At 62.5% G+C, this 14,448-nt stretch overlaps 2 protein-coding genes across 3 annotated transcripts; both read right to left on the bottom strand.

The window, feature by feature from the left end:
• Positions 1–4,764: 4,764 nt before the first annotated feature.
• On the bottom strand, positions 4,765–7,693 carry APEX2 (apurinic/apyrimidinic endodeoxyribonuclease 2). 2 transcript variants are annotated; one of them, XM_073321535.1, is made up of 6 exons: positions 7,533–7,693; positions 7,026–7,109; positions 6,717–6,903; positions 6,355–6,501; positions 5,959–6,028; positions 4,765–5,794 (listed from the first exon to the last, which is right to left on the bottom strand). In XM_073321535.1, exons 1-6 carry the CDS (start codon positions 7,639–7,641, stop codon positions 4,880–4,882), a joined length of 1,512 nt encoding a protein of 503 aa, XP_073177636.1. In that variant the 5' UTR covers positions 7,642–7,693; the 3' UTR covers positions 4,765–4,879. The 2 variants fall into 2 exon arrangements, with proteins under 2 accessions (XP_073177636.1, XP_073177637.1); XM_073321536.1 differs by lacking the exon at positions 7,026–7,109 and having other exon boundaries at positions 7,533–7,692.
• A 129-nt stretch (positions 7,694–7,822) lies between these two features.
• On the bottom strand, positions 7,823–11,424 carry LOC140902000 (Golgi-associated RAB2 interactor protein 6-like). Its single transcript, XM_073321558.1, has 7 exons — positions 11,367–11,424; positions 10,687–10,854; positions 10,034–10,215; positions 9,424–9,688; positions 8,951–9,258; positions 8,647–8,699; positions 7,823–8,062 (listed from the first exon to the last, which is right to left on the bottom strand). Exons 2-7 carry the CDS (start codon positions 10,840–10,842, stop codon positions 7,953–7,955), a joined length of 1,074 nt encoding a protein of 357 aa, XP_073177659.1. The 5' UTR covers positions 10,843–10,854; positions 11,367–11,424; the 3' UTR covers positions 7,823–7,952.
• Positions 11,425–14,448: the final 3,024 nt, after the last annotated feature.

Below are 14,448 nucleotides of genomic sequence, written 5' to 3' on the forward strand. Positions count from 1 at the left end.
AGCCAGGCTGCCCCCCCGCCCCCGCTTGCCAATGAAAGCACATTTAGTTGGGGGGGGGGCGGCTCAATGAACCACAGCCCCCCCCTGAAGTCTTCAGGCACTCACGGTACCAGCCCCCCCCCCCCCCAATCGGCAGCTCGGGGACAGGGGCTCATCAGCGGGGCTGGGAGGATTCGGGGGGGGAGGGGTTTTAAAAAAATGTTTACATGTTGCAGTCGCTGGCATTAAGTTCTTTTGTGTGTCCCCCCCACCCACTGGGTGTCCCATGGGTGGGGGGTGGCAGAATTCGGGGGCGCTTCCCTCACCCCCCGATTTCCCCTTTAGTGTCCGAGTCATAGAGGAAAGGGGGGTTCTACTGCGTCATGAATATCGGGGTCCCCCACCAGCACCTAGACTCACAGACGATGGGGGTGGAAGGGACCCCAGGAGGTTCTCGTCCAACCCCCTGCTCGGAGCAGGACCAGCCCCAACAAAATCATCCCGGCCAGGGCTTGGTCCAGCCAGGCCTTAAACCCTCCAAGGATGGGGATTCCCCCACCGCCCTAGGGAACCCACTCCCGGGCTTCCCCCCCTCCTAGGGAACCCCCTCCTTGGGAAACCGTGTTTCCTAATATCCCACCTAGACCCCCCCACCCCACTGCAACTCGAGGCCATGGCTCCTTGTGCGGCCCCCGCTGAGACCAGCCGAGCGCCATCCTCTTGGGGACCCCCCTTCACTGGCTACTGTCAACCCCCCTTCTCGTCTGCAGACGAGATAACCCCAGCCCCCTCAGCCCCTCCTCGTGACCCTCAGCCATGTGCCCCGGCCCCCTGATCATTTCCGTTGCCCCCCGCTGGACTCTCCGATTTGTCCACATCCCTTCTGTCGTGGGGGGCCCAAAGCTGGACGCAGGACTCCAGACAAGGCCCCCCGAATAGAGGGGAACAATCCCGCCCCTCGATCGGCTGGCAACGCTCCTACTAATGCAGCCCCATGTGCCCTTGGCCAGCTCGCCTGCCACCCCCCAGATTGGAGTATCCGGCTCCCCCCCCAGCACGTGGGGCTGGGGGGGGCTCCTGCCTCCCACAGTTGGAAAACAACTTTATTTTCTATAAAACTTTCTTTTTGGGCAAAGAAGAAAAAAAGCCCAAGGGGGGGACGGTTCCGTGATCCTCCCTCCAGCGGACTGTGCCCCCCCAGGTGGGGGGGCTCCCTGCTCACGGAGGGGGGCACAAGGCAGGGTTTAAATGACATGGCAGTAATTAGTCCATTGGGTCTTTTATGGGGGGGACTTTTGCTTCCCCCCTTCTGCCCTCCCAGCAGACATAGCACGGGGGGGGGCTGTTAAAACCCCTTTGTGGAGGTTACAGACTCTCAGCGGTGGCCAAGGCAGCCCCCCCCCCCCCCGAGTCTTTCGCATTGTACTGGGGGGGGGGAATCAGGTGACTTGGTCACATGACCAGCCCCACAGGTGGGTCCTGATGGGCCTCCTCCGAGCCCCCGCCCCATTAGCTCCTGCCCCCCCTTGCTCTCTGTCTCTGACCCCCCCCCATTGGGGAGGGTCGCCCCAACACGGCAGGGACGGGGGAGGAGCAGCTGGGCGCCGGCCGGACGCCTGGGTTCCGCTCCCCGCCCCCGCTGAGTCCGTCTGGCCAGGGAGCCGAGCCGGGCCGGGCCGAGCCGGCGGACGCTGCTGGAGGCCGGGACAAGCGCTGGGTGGAGCCATCGGCATCTGGGCCCCCCTCCGCCCCCGAGTGAGTGAGAACCCAGGCGTCCGGGCTCCCCCCGCACCCCAACCCACAAGATGCCACTCCCAGAGAACCCAGGCGTCCGGGCCTTACCCCTGAGACGCAGGTGTGGGGGGATGGGGGTGGTGAACGGGGCGCGGGGGACCTGGGGGTGGTGAACGGGGCGCGGGGGACCTGGATAGCAAGGGGTGGGTACTGGGGGGGCCTGTGCGGTCGCGGGGAGAGGAAGCAAGAGGGGCGCACGCCCCTGCCGCCCTCCAGGTCTGGGTCTATGTTCTAGTCTTGGGGGGGAGGCCCTTGGGGGCCGGGTGGATTAAAGGCCTGGGGGGGCGGGAGGAGTGGAGGGCTGAGCAGGGCAGGGGCTGTGGTCCCTGGTGGCTGCCACAAGGTGAGGCGATGCAGAGATGGGGTGGGGGGCTGGGACTCCTGGGTTCTCTCCCGGGCTCTGGGAGGGGAGTTGGGGGGCTGGCAGCCAGGACTCCTGGGTTCTCTCCCCGGCTCTGGGAGGGGAGTTGGGGGGCTGGCAGCCAGGACTCCTGGGTTCTCTCCCCAGCTCTGGGGGGGAGTGGGGGGCTAGTGGGTTAGACCAGTGGCCCCTGGGGGTCCATCAACTTCTCTAGAGATTTGCCTGGTTCAGTGGTTCCCAAACTGGTGGCCGTGAAATGCTCGGGGGGGTTCTCAGGGAACCCCCCCCAACGGGGGACAGACAGAGCTGTCCCTGGGCCCCCCAGCCCGGAGCCCCTGGACTTCCAAGAGCCGCCCGAAGCCGGCTTCTCTCTCCGAGGCGATTATTCTGCTGCTTTTACAACGAAGGAGCAGCTGGGCTTGGTCCTAAAATGAGGCGGCTGAAGAAGAGCGAGTCGGCGCCTCGCTGTCCGCTGGGTTTTGCCCGGGCGGCTCAAGACCCGAATTCTCCGAGCTGGCGCCTAAATCCCTCTGAGCTGGCGCCTAAATCCCTTCCGGCGGTTGGGGGGGCCCGGGCGCCTGCTGCCCTTTTCCTCACCTAGAAAGGGGCGCCCTAAACCCGAGGGTCCGTTCCCGAGAGCCCGGCTTTGATCGACCCTGCTCGGGCCAAGGAGACACGTTCCTGGGGGCGCGGCCCGGGTTGTAACGGGGGGGGCGGCAGACTGACGGGGGGGGCCCGGGTTGTAACGGGGGGGCGGCAGACTCACAGGGGGGCCCGGGTTGTAACGGGGGGGGCGGCAGACTGACAGGGGGGGCCGGGTTGTAACGGGGGGGGGGCGGCAGACTAACGGGGGGGGCGGCAGACTGACAGGGGGGGCCGGGTTGTAACGGGGGGGGGCGGCAGACTGACGGGGGGGGGCCCGGGTTGTAACGGGGGGGCGGCAGACTCACAGGGGGGGGCCCGGGTTGTAACGGGGGGGGCGGCAGACTCACAGGGGGGGCCGGGTTGTTACGGGGGGCGGCAGACTGACAGGGGGGGGCCGGGTTGTAACGGGGGGGGCGGCAGACTCACAGGGGGGCCCGGGTTGTAACGGGGGGGGGCGGCAGACTGACGGGGGACCCCCCCCCATGTACAGCGCAGCCCTAGGGTGCAAACGTCCCTGGGGGGCGGGGGCCCTTCAGCCCCGAGGCAGGAAAAGTTCTGGCCACAATATTTCGAGCTCCGGCCAGTCCCAGGCCGCCGCCGGGCAGGGGGGACCGGGACCGGGACCGGGACCCGGCACCGCCCGCCGCCCCCAGGCTCGGCGGTGGGGAAGCCGCAGAATCGCTGGGCGGGGCGGGGGCTTATATAAGACCCTCGGACGCCACCTAGCGGCCGCGCTAGTGAACCGCGCCCTCCCGGCAGAAGGGCGCATGCGCGGCTCCTCCGGCCGCCCCATGGCGGGCTATAAAGCCGGGCGCGGCCGCCGCGCGGGGAGCGGCGGCTGCTGCTGCATCCGGAGCAGGGGCTGCAGGGAGCGGCCGGGGCTGGGCTGCGGGACCCAGGCGTCCGGGGGTGCTGGTCTGGCTGGGCGCTGGGCGGACCGGACCGGGCTCTGCCCTGGGCCTGCCTGGCTCTCGCTGCAGCGTCCAAATCCGTGAATAAAGAGACAGTGTGAACACGCCCGTAAACAGCGCCAAGGGCTGGAAATGCCCCACCCTTTGGAGGGCTGAGTCTGCAGGTGTACCTGGTTGGTTCCTGCGTCCGGTGGCTGCCCGCCCCGCCCCCAGGTTCCCAGCCCCTTTTGAGCAGAGTAGCAGCCTCCATCGGGATTCTCAGAGTGTCCTTGTATATCAGGGTTGGAAGGGACTTCAGCTAAGCCAGAGACCCCTGCCCTCTAGGGCTCATTATACCCAGTGACCTGGGGAAGTTTGAACTCACTTCATCGGATGCATACTGTGGAAACTGCAGCAGACTTTATATATACACAGAGAATATGAAACGTTTCATAGCCAATCCAATCCCGTCAACAGCCTTCTGCAGGAAGTGCCTTTGTTCCTTTCCTGAGCCAGCTTGTCACCTGATTCCTTTGTTCTCCAACCCCTCAGCTTTCACCTTGCAAGGGGGGGAACCCACACCTGCCCTCACCCTTACCCCACCAATCCTCTCATGAGTGTCGTGGGGTTCCCCCCCCCCCTTGCAAGGTTAGGCTAGAAGGAATGGTAGAATTGGGCCAAAAGTAAAGATGGGCACTAGCCTAACATTGCCAGCAGACACTCATGAGAGGATTGGAAAGGCTGGAATCCTCTCATGAGTGTCTGCTGGCAATGCCCCTACTTGAACCTCAGTTCAGGAACCTCATCAGTATTAGGCTAGTGCCCATCTTTAAAAAAGATGGCATTTTGGACTAAGTTAGTTAGCCTGCTAAACCCAGGGTTGTGAGTTCAATCCTTGAGCGGGCCATTTAGGAATCTGGGGCAAAAATTGGGGATTAGCCCTGCTTTGAGCAGGGGGTTGGACTAGATGCCCTCCTGAGGTCCCTTCCAACCCTGATATTCTATGATTCTAAAAGAAATCTTTGCAGGGGAAGGGCCCCGGAAGAGCTGGGGAGAGAACCCTGGCTTCCCCCACAAACAATGACACCAACCCAGTGTCTTTCATCTTCTTTATTTATAAAAATAGATGGAGTTTCCCCTTCTGTACAACCCAGGAATCCAGGCTCGAATTCCTACAGGAATGATTTGAGGGAGGAAAAAAAACACCCCCTCACGAGTGCCCCTTGCTGGCCCAGCGGAAGAAGTCGCAGCGGGCACGGGGGTCGCTGGGGCGCCCAGGGGGCTGGGCGCACACGTAGAAACGCCGCCCACGGTTGGGGCCAGGTTTGCGGACGGTGCGCAGGGCACAGGGCTGCCTGTGAGCCGGGCAGCAGGGTGGGGGGGCCGGGCCGGGCAGCACTGCACGCCAGCGGGCCGGGCAGCTGTCCTGGGTGCCTGCTGCCTGCCCCATCATCAGCTCCCTGGGCACCAAGCCATTGCAGGGCTCCCATTGTCCACCCTGCCCTGGGGCATCCTGGGCCATCTCCTGTGTCCTGTGCCCTGGGGCATCCTGGGCTGGCTCTTGTCCACTCTGCCCCAGTGCATTTGGGGTCGTGCCTGTCCTCAGCTGGCCCTGTGAGGCTCTGAAGTAGCTCAGCAGGTCCCCTTGCCCCCTGGGTGGGCGTCTCCCCCTCTGTGTGGAGCACCCCCGCCCCGCCCCGGCCGCCTGACATGTCGCGCCCACTCCCCGCTCCACCCTGACCAAAAAGCGGCTGAGCTTCTGCTGGGTGCCGGCGAATTCAGGCATGTGGCGGGTGCAGAGCGGGGGGCAGCGGCGCGCCGGCAGGAAGGTGGCCGCCAGCTCGGCCAGCACGGGGCAGTGGTCGGAGCCGGGCACCTCGGGCAGGACGCGGGCGTCCCGCAGCTCGGCCAGCGCCAGGGCCCGGTCAGCCAGGACGTAGTCTAGCCGTGTGCCGTAGTTGGTGAGCCGGGCGCCGGTGTCGATGCGCCAACAGGTGAAGGCATAGGGCTGGCTGGGGTGCAGGAGGCGGAAGGTGTCGACGAAGAGCCCCTGCCCGGGGGGCCCGTCTGGCACCCATAGGAACCCATCCAGCCAGCGCCGGCCTGGGTGCTCCTGGAACGCTTCCTGGGGGAAGGAGAGGGGAGAGTCAGTATTCTGGAGAACCCAGGAGTCCTGGCTCCCTGCTCCCTCTACACCCCACTCCCCTCCCTGAGCTGGGGAGAGAACCCAGGTGGCCTGGCTCCCCACCAACCCCCCAGATTAGAGGAGGGACCCCCCTGGGCACTAACCAGGTCCCCGGGCTCGCAGTGGTCGATGGGCCGATGCGATGTGTTAATGTCCCCCAAGATCACAACGTGGCTGGAAGACAAAAAACAGGGCCGGGGGGGTCAGGGGTCTGGAGGGAGGAGACCAGGCAGTGAGAGGATGGGGAGGTCTCTAGTCCCAGGAGGGGCTCTGAAGGGGGGTGGTGGAGAGACAAGACCTGGGTGGGGCTATGGGGAGGGGAGGGGCCTGGATCCTCCAGGAGATGTGCGGGTGGCCTGGATCCTCTGGCTTTGAGAGGTGCTTGGGTTTGGGTTGAGGGGGAGGTCAGGGGAGATTGAGGGGAATACGAACCCCGTCTCTCAGCAGCGCCTTGGCCCAGGTAGGGAGGTGTTGTGGATTGGGGGGGGCAGGGTACCTACCCCCCGTCTCTCAGCAGCGCCTCGGCCCGGCCCTGCAGCAGGCGGTAGAAGGATGCCTGGTAGGCGGTGCGCTCGGGGCGCTGGGGGTCGGCCCGGGGGCAGTACACGTTGATCACCGTCAGAGTGGTCTCCTGCTGTGCTGAGGTGCTGCGGGGGGGGTGCAGAAAACACGTGTGCGGGGGGAGGGGGTCAGGCTGGCATCTGCCCCCCCTGGCCCCAGCATTTGGCAACAACCATCCCCCCTCACCTGGCCCCCTGCCCCTCCCAACCCAGCACTCTGTGGGCACCTGCCCCACAGCTCCTCACCCCACAATCCTCAGGGACAATACCCCATGGCCCGCAGGGGTCCCCGCGCCCCTCACCGTATGCGGTGGTGGGTGATCACCGCGCGCCCCTCGCTGTCCAGCGCCTTCAGCTCTTGGGGTGTGAAGGCCCCTAGGTCTCCGTAACACCCCACGGCACCGCCCTCCCCAGGCTGGGCCAGGAGCCCAGAGAGCCCCTCCTCCGCTGCCAGCGGGGTGGCACTGTCCTTACAGAAGGTCGCCACACCTGATAGAAAGGAGAGAGAGAACCCAGGAGTCCAGTGCCAGCCCCAGCTCTGGGGGGGCGGGTGTCTAGTGATTGGGGGGGGTACTGGAAGCCAGGACGCCTGGGCCCCAAGCCCCGGTTACCTGAGTAGCCGCTCCGGGTGCGGCAGAAGCTGAAGTAGGAGTTGTAGCCATCCACCATGGCCAGTGGCTCCTCCAGCAGGTCCCCTGGGGACACGGGGTCACCGCAGGGTCAGGCTGGGCTCTGCCCCCCTCTCCCCATCGCTCTGGGGGCAGGTTGGGCCTGTCTGGCCCCTTGTGCACGGTGCCCTTTGACCCCTGACCCCCCCATCGCTAGCCCTGCCCTTTGTCCTCTGCCGCCCCCCGCACTTCCCTGGCCATGCCCTGTGACCCCCCACTTCCCCTGGCCATGCCCTTTGACCCCTGCCCTGTGACCCCCCACTTCCCCTGACCATGCCCTTTGACCCCTGCCCTGTGACCCCCCACTTCCCCTGACCATGCCCTTTGACCCCTGCCCTGTGACCCTCCTTGCCATGCCCTGTGACTCCCTTCCCCACGGGACCTCCCACCCCAAGCCCTGCTCTGCTCCCCTCCCCTGGCTCCGCCCCTGTGACCCCTGACCCCGCTCACGCGTGACGCGGGTCTCCTGCAGGCAGATCACGTCCCCGCCCAGCGCCCCGAGCCCCGCGGGGCCCGGCCCGGCCCGGAGCCCGGCCACGTTCCAGCTCAGCAGCCGCATCCCCCGAGCCCGCCGCGCGGGAGCGCCGCCTCCGTCACTTCCGCCCCGCCCCGGAAGTGATGGTCTGGGAAGCGGGAGCGGACTAGAAACGCTCCGAGCCCCGCCCCTGCTGCCAGAGCCCCGCCCTCATATGGCCACGCCCCATGGGGTAGCCCCTCCCCCTCAGGACCACGCCCCTTGCTGGTAACTGAGACTTTATTGGGCTCTCAGGCAGGTTCCTCCCCAATTGCCCCAGGAGGCTCCGCCCCTTTCTCCATCATGCCCCTCCCCCTTCTCTGCTGGCTCCTCCCACGTGCAGCTGGCTCCTCCCCTCAGCGCTTCTTCTTCTTGTCCTTGGGGGGGCGGCTCCGGCCGTCGCCCCGGCTCAGGCTGGCGCGGGACAGAGACTTCACCAGCGACAGGATCCGGCTGGGCTTCCTGCCTGCAGCCGGGGCAGAGAACGGGGCCGGGCATCAGCCTGCCTGGGGGGCCGGGCGTGTCCCCACTCGGACCCCAGACCGCCCCTTCGCAGCGGGACCCTGGCGGCTCCCGCCGGCACCGCTGACCGGGCTGTTACAAGTCCGGCTCCCTGCCTGCCAGGCCCGCACGGCTCCCCAAGTGGCCACCAGGTCCTTCGCGGAGCTCGCATCCCCCCACCCTCACCCCAGCCCAGAGCCCCTCTCCCGTGCCCCACCCCAGAGCCCACACCCCCAACTGGAGCCCTCACACGCCCCCTCCAGCACCCCAACCCCGGGCCCCAGTCCTGTGAGGGTGGGGCAGAGGGAGGGGCGGGAGCCTGAGTGAATGGGGGCGGGACTTCAGAGAAGGGGCGGGGCAGGAGGCGGAGCAAGGTTGTTTGGTTTTCTGCCATTAGAAAGTTGGCAACCCTCGGTGGCAGAGGGATGGGCAGACGGAGTGCACGGGGGTCGGGCCGCAGGGGCTAGCTGGGGGATGCAGTGGGGGAGGGCTGGGCTAGGGGGCTGTCACGCAGGGAGAGCAGCTGGGGGGACTACTCCGGGTTCCTACTCCGGGTCTGCGATGATTTGCTCCGTGTGGTTCCCCCTCCTCGATCTGCCCGCCTGGAAATGAAATGATGAAACAATGAGACCCTGAGATCCCCCCACGCCTCCCCCCACCTTCCCCTGATCTCCCAGGCCCTCCATCTCCCCCCCATGCCTCCCTTCCCCCTGACCTTCCCATCTTCCCCCCACCTTCCCCCCCACCCCCCCCCCAACCTCCTCCAACTCTCACGGCTCCATACCCCCGGCACCTCCCATTGCCCCCAACCCGCCGGATCCCAATTTCCTCGGCCCTCCCCCCACCCCCTCACCTGCTGGACTCTTTCTTCTTGCTCAAGGGGCTGCTCCCCTGGCTGCCCTGCAGGCTGCCCTGGTTCTTCTCCTGGGGGGCCAGTGACCCCCCTGGCGACTCAGCCTGGCTCCTGCGCTCCCCTGTGGACCCGCCCCGCTGCGACCCCCTCCCCACGCTGGGCGGCTTGCGGGGCAGCGAGGGGCTGAGGCTGGGGGGGGTCCGGCTGCGCAAGCTCTCTGGGTCATCCCTGGAGGGGCTGGCGGTCCGGAGACTGCGGACGCTCAAGGCATCCGGGCCCTCTTCCTCGGCGGCCAGTGACTCCAGGCTCTGGGGAGGACAACGGGATGGGTTAGAGCTAGGGAACCCAGGAGTCCAGGCTCCCAGCCCCGCCTCCCTGAGCCAGGGAACTCAGAAGTCCTGGCTCCCAGCCGACCTGCTCTAACCACTAGACCCCAAGCCCAGCCCTGGGGGGAGCAGCTGGTGGTGTCTCACCCCGGTGGTGTCCTGGCTGATGCCTCGAAACAGGGGTTCCCCGAAAGCCCCGGGGTCTCCGGGCAGAGCCTGGCCTCCGTAGCTCCCCTCGGCGGGCGGCCGGAGGAGGTTGATGATCTGCACCCACACGTCGAAGAGCTCGCAGTGGGTGTCGCCCTGGGGGCAGAGCTGCAGGTAGAATGAGCGGCCACTGGCCAGCTTGAGCCGCAGCTGCCGCATGTCGCTGTCGTGCACTGAGATCTTCACAAACCGCAGCGGGAGCAGCCTGCAGGGACAGCAGGGGGCTGCGGGTCAGGAGTGAGGGGCACCGGCAGAGCTGGGGGGGGGCCCAGGGCCGGGCTAGCAGGGGCTGCGGGTCAGGAGTGAGGGGCACCGGCAGAGCTGGGGGGGGCCCAGGGCCGGGCTAGCAGGGGCTGCAGGTCAGGAGTGAGGGGCATTGACAGAGCTGGGGGGGGGCCCAGGGCCGGGTTAGCAGGGGCTGCGGGTCAGGAGTGAGGGGCACCGGCAGAGCTGGGGGGGGGCACCGGCAGAGCTGGGGGGGGCCCAGGGCCGGGCTAGCAGGGGCTGCGGGTCAGGAGTGAGGAGCACCATTTATGGGGGGGGGTCTCACCTGGTAAGCTCCAGTGCCTTGGCAGGGGGACCCCGGCGGCCCCGGCTCTCCTCGGAGGGGACCACGGGCCGGGCCAGCAGCAGCACGTTGGGCACCAGGAGGGCTGGGCTGGTGCAGGCCACGCCCACCGTGACCACTCGGACACGATTGTGCACGTCCACCACCTCCCCGCGCTTGCTGATCTGTGGGTGGGGCGTAGAGGGGCAGGTTAGTGCATCCCCCCTCAGCTGCTTAGCCCCAGCTGTTTGCTGCCCCATAGGCCCGCCCCCAGCTCTGCCCTTCCCCTATAGCCCCGCCCCCAGCTGAGTCCCCGCCCCCTATAGCCCCGCCCCCAGCTGAGTCCCCGCCCCCTATAGCCCCGCCCCCAGCTGAGTCCCTGCCCCCTATAGCCCCGCCCCCAGCTCTGCCCTTTCCCTATAGTCCTGCCCCCAGTTCTGAGCCCCCGCCCCCAACACTGCCCTTCCCCTATAGCCCCGCCCCCAGCTGAGCCCCCGCCCTTCCCCTATAGCCCCGCCCCCAGCTGAGTCCCCGCCCCTATAGCCCCGCCCCCAGCTCTGCCCTTTCCCTATAGTCCCGCCCCCAGCTGAGCCCCCACCCCCAGCTCTGCCCTTTCCCTATAGTCCTGCCCCCAGTTCTGAGCCCCCGCCCCGTACCTGTATGAAGTCGCTCTCGAATATGGGGGCGTACTGGAAGATCTCGTACTCGCCCGCCCGGAGCTGGCGCTGCAGTGGCCCCATGGCCGTGTTCATCAGCCCTCGCGCCTGGTCGCAATCCGCCGTGTAATACGGCAGGACGAACTCCTCGTGCATCGTCCCAGCAGCCTAGAATATAGGGGCAGGGAGCCCGGACGCCTGGGTTCTCTCCATGGCTCTGGGAAGGGAGTGGGGTCTAGTGGGCTAGAGCAGGGGGGGCTGGGAGCCGGGACTCCTGGGTTCTGTTTGCAGCCTGGAGAGTGCCGGGCTTTTTGGGTGTAAGCCCCCCCCACCGCAGACCTGCTGGTCCTGCAGCCCCAGGTGCCTCTGCCCCCCACCCCATTGTGATAGTGGCGGGGGTGACACAGCCAACGTGGGGTGGGGTTGTAGCAGTAGGAAATTTCCCAGCTATCTTGAGACCCCCTCCCAGCTCTGAACCTCTCCCGCAGCTCCAGGCTTTCCCATAGTCCCGCCTCCCGAGGTCCAAGCCCCGCCCCCTAGTTCCATGCCCCGCCCCCTATTGGGGACAGTTCTATCCCTTGGGAGGGACCAGCCCCTTTGGGGTGGGGGGGTCTCTGTAGCCGCTATTTTAGAGGAAGGGGAGCTCACTCCCCCGCCCGGCGTATGGGGCTGCAGCTCACCTCTGCGGCCCCTCTAGGGGGCGCTCGCAGCGACAGCAGCTGGGGGCGGTCTCCAGCTCCCACTGGCCCCACCCCCTTTCCCCCCCTCCCCGTGCCTGGCGAGGGTAAATTATAACGTCACACTCCTCTCTATGACATAATGCGGGGGGAGCAAATCTAGCACATGCCACACCCAAGATGGCGCATCAGTAGCGGCCATTGTGGCAGGGCCACACCCAAGATGGCGCACATGGGGCGCCCTCCATTATTTCCGACACAATAAATATGGCGTCCTTCTCCCGACCGCACTGAGTACTCATCCGACACATCCAATATGGCGCCCACGCAACAGCCTTTCCAGGCCTCTACCAAGATGGCGCCGGCATTCCAGTGCTCATTCTGCCCCCCCCTGCAACAGAGGCTGCGTGATTTAAGTTCCAGCCTGGTTCCCTGCAGGAGGACTGGGGTAAGGGGGAATTAACATCTCCCCCCCCCCCGCCCCAGCAGTATCTCACCCCTGCACCCAGCTCTTGCCACCCCATGTCCAGCCTGGAGCCAAGATCGCAGAGCCGAGGGGCTGCAAGTCAGGAGTGAGGGGCACCAACGGGGCTGGGGGTCAGGTACTAACAGAGCAGTAGCCTGGCTCTGAGTCCCCCACACCCCAAACACCGCCCCCAGGATCTCTAGCTGCTCCCAGTTCCACAAGCAGGACCAGTTTGCAAAGGAGAACTGCAGGGTCCCACTGCGTGGCTGAGATGACAGGGTAGGGAGGAGCCGTTTAGATTTATTAGGAACAGGGGAAACTTTGGGGAAAGGGGAGCCTGCCCAGGAAGGACGGGCTAGACCTGAGCCAGAGTACCAGCACTTAGTTTAAAAACCACTCTGCGACCTTTTTAATGTTAAGGGCTAGGGGAAGCCAGGAGGTGGAGGGGAGCACGTGTTCTAGCCAGGATTATTAATGGAGATTCTCTATGTTCTAATAAGGGGGAAGAGGATGGAAGAGGATAAAATAAGGGTAAGATCTGATGAGAAACAATCAAAATGACAGGTTTCAGAGTAGCAGCCGTGTTAGGCTAGAGCCACAAAAAGAACAGGAGGACGTGTAGCACCTTAGAGACTAACAAATTTATTTGAGCATAAGCTTTTGTGAGCTACAGCTCGCTTCAGCGGATGCATTCAATGAAGTGAGCTGTAGCTCACAAAAGCTTATGCTCAAATAAATTTGTTAGTCTCTAAGGTGCCACACGTCCTCCTGTTCTTTAATCAAATGAGAGAGTCCCATTCAATTACATCATGTAATGGGAGAGAGCTAAAAAGTGACAAGTTTTTGAAGTGCTTATATACCAATGCTAGAAGTCTAAATAATAAGATAGGTGAACTAGAGTGCCTCATATTCATTGAGGATATTGATATACTAGGCATCAGAAACTTGGTGGAATGAGGATAATTAATGTACCAGGGTACAAAAATATATCATCAGAATGACAGAACAGGTCGGGCTGGTGAGGGAGTGGTACTATATGTGAAAGAAAGCATAGAATCAAGTGAAGTAAAAATTATAAATAGATCAAGTTGTACTATAGAATCTCTCTCCATAGTAATTCCATGCTCAAATCCCTACTGCTATATTCTTATTATTCATTACTGACCACCTGACCAGGATGGTGACAGTAACTGTGAAACGCTCAGGGAGATTATAGAGACAATAAAAACAAAACACTCAATAATAATAGGGGATTTCAACTATCTGCATATTGACGGGGCACATGTGCCCCCAGAACAGGATGGAGAGATAAAGATTCTTGACACCTTAAATGACGGCTTCTTGGAACAGCTAGTCCAGAGAGGCAATTCTTGATTTAGTCTTTAAGTGGAGCACAGGATCTGGACCAAGAGGTGAATATAACTGAACTGCTTAGTAATAGTGACCATAATATAATTAAGTGTAACATCCCTGCGAGGGGAAACTACCACTGCAGCCCAACTCTGTAGCATTTAATTTCAGAAAGGGGAACTACCCAAAAACAAGGTGGTCAGTGAAACAGAAATTAAGCAGTATAGCACCAAAAGTGAAATCCCTGCAAGCTTCCTGGAAACTTTTTAAAGACACCATAATAGAGGCTCAACTTAAATGTACACCCCAAATTAAAAAAAAACAATCGCAAGAGAACCAAAAAAGAGCCACCCTCGCTCAAAGTAAAAGCGCAGTGAGGCAAAAAGGCATCTTTAAAAAGTGGAATTTAAATCCTAGTGAGGAAAATAGAAAGAGCCTAAACTCTGGCAAATGAAGTGTAAAAATACAATTAGGAGGCCAAAGTAGAATTTGAGGAACAGCCAGCCAAAGACTCAAAAAATAAAAGCAAATTTTTTTTAAGTACATCAGAAGTGGGAAGCTGCTAAAGAACCAGTGGGGCCACTAGATGATCGAGATACTAAAGGAGCACTCAAGGACGATAAGGTCTTTGTGGAGAAACTAAATGAAATCTTTGCATCCGTCTTCATGGCTGAGGACGTGAGGGAGATTCCCCAACCTGAGCCAGTCTCATTAGGTGACAGGTCTGAGGAACTGTCCCAGACTGAGGTGTCATTAGAGGTTTGGGAACAAATTGAAAAATTAAAACAGCAATAAGCCACCAGAACCAGATGGGATCCCCAAGAGTTCTGAAGGACTCAAATGTGAAATTGCAGGACTGCTAACTGTGGTTTGTAACCTAGCATTTAAATCAGCTTCTGTACCCAATGACCGGAGGGCAGCTAACGTGACACCAATTTTAAAAAGGGCTCCAGAGGCGATCCCAGCAATTACAGGCGGGTAAGCCTGAAACTATAGTAAAGAACAAAATTGTCAGACACAGAGATGAACATAATTTGTTGGGGAAGCGTCAACATGGTTTTAGTAAAGGGAAATCCTGGCTCACCAATCTACTCAAATTCTTTGAGGGGGTCAACAAGCATGTGGACAAGGGGAAGCCAGTGGATACAGTGTACTTAGATTTTCAGAAAGCCTTGGACAAGGTCCCTCACCAAGGGCTCTTACGCAAAGTCAGCTGCCACGGGATAAGAGGGAAGGTTCTCTCATGGATTGATAACGGGTTAAAAGATA

This window comes from Lepidochelys kempii, chromosome 23 (genome assembly GCF_965140265.1).
Source record: "Lepidochelys kempii isolate rLepKem1 chromosome 23, rLepKem1.hap2, whole genome shotgun sequence".
Lineage (NCBI taxonomy): Eukaryota > Metazoa > Chordata > Testudines > Cheloniidae > Lepidochelys > Lepidochelys kempii.

What these genes read in the sequence shown, in the direction of transcription:
- APEX2 (XM_073321535.1), bottom strand. Translation starts at nt 7,641, where the DNA reads ATGCGGCTGCTGAGCTGGAACGTGGCCGGGCTCCGGGCCGGGCCGGGC. An exon ending in GCAGGAGACCCGCGTCACGC is followed by an intron (nt 7,110 to 7,532) that starts GTGAGCGGGGTC and finishes CCGTGTCCCCAG; the next exon opens with GGGACCTGCTGGAGGAGCCA. An exon ending in ACTGCGAGCCCGGGGACCTG is followed by an intron (nt 5,795 to 5,958) that starts GTTAGTGCCCAG and finishes TCCTTCCCCCAG; the next exon opens with GAAGCGTTCCAGGAGCACCC.
- LOC140902000 (XM_073321558.1), bottom strand. Translation starts at nt 10,842, where the DNA reads ATGCACGAGGAGTTCGTCCTGCCGTATTACACGGCGGATTGCGACCAG. An exon ending in AAGGCACTGGAGCTTACCAG is followed by an intron (nt 9,689 to 10,033) that starts GTGAGACCCCCC and finishes CTGTCCCTGCAG; the next exon opens with GCTGCTCCCGCTGCGGTTTG. An exon ending in AAGAAGAAAGAGTCCAGCAG is followed by an intron (nt 8,700 to 8,950) that starts GTGAGGGGGTGG and finishes TTTCATTTCCAG; the next exon opens with GCGGGCAGATCGAGGAGGGG.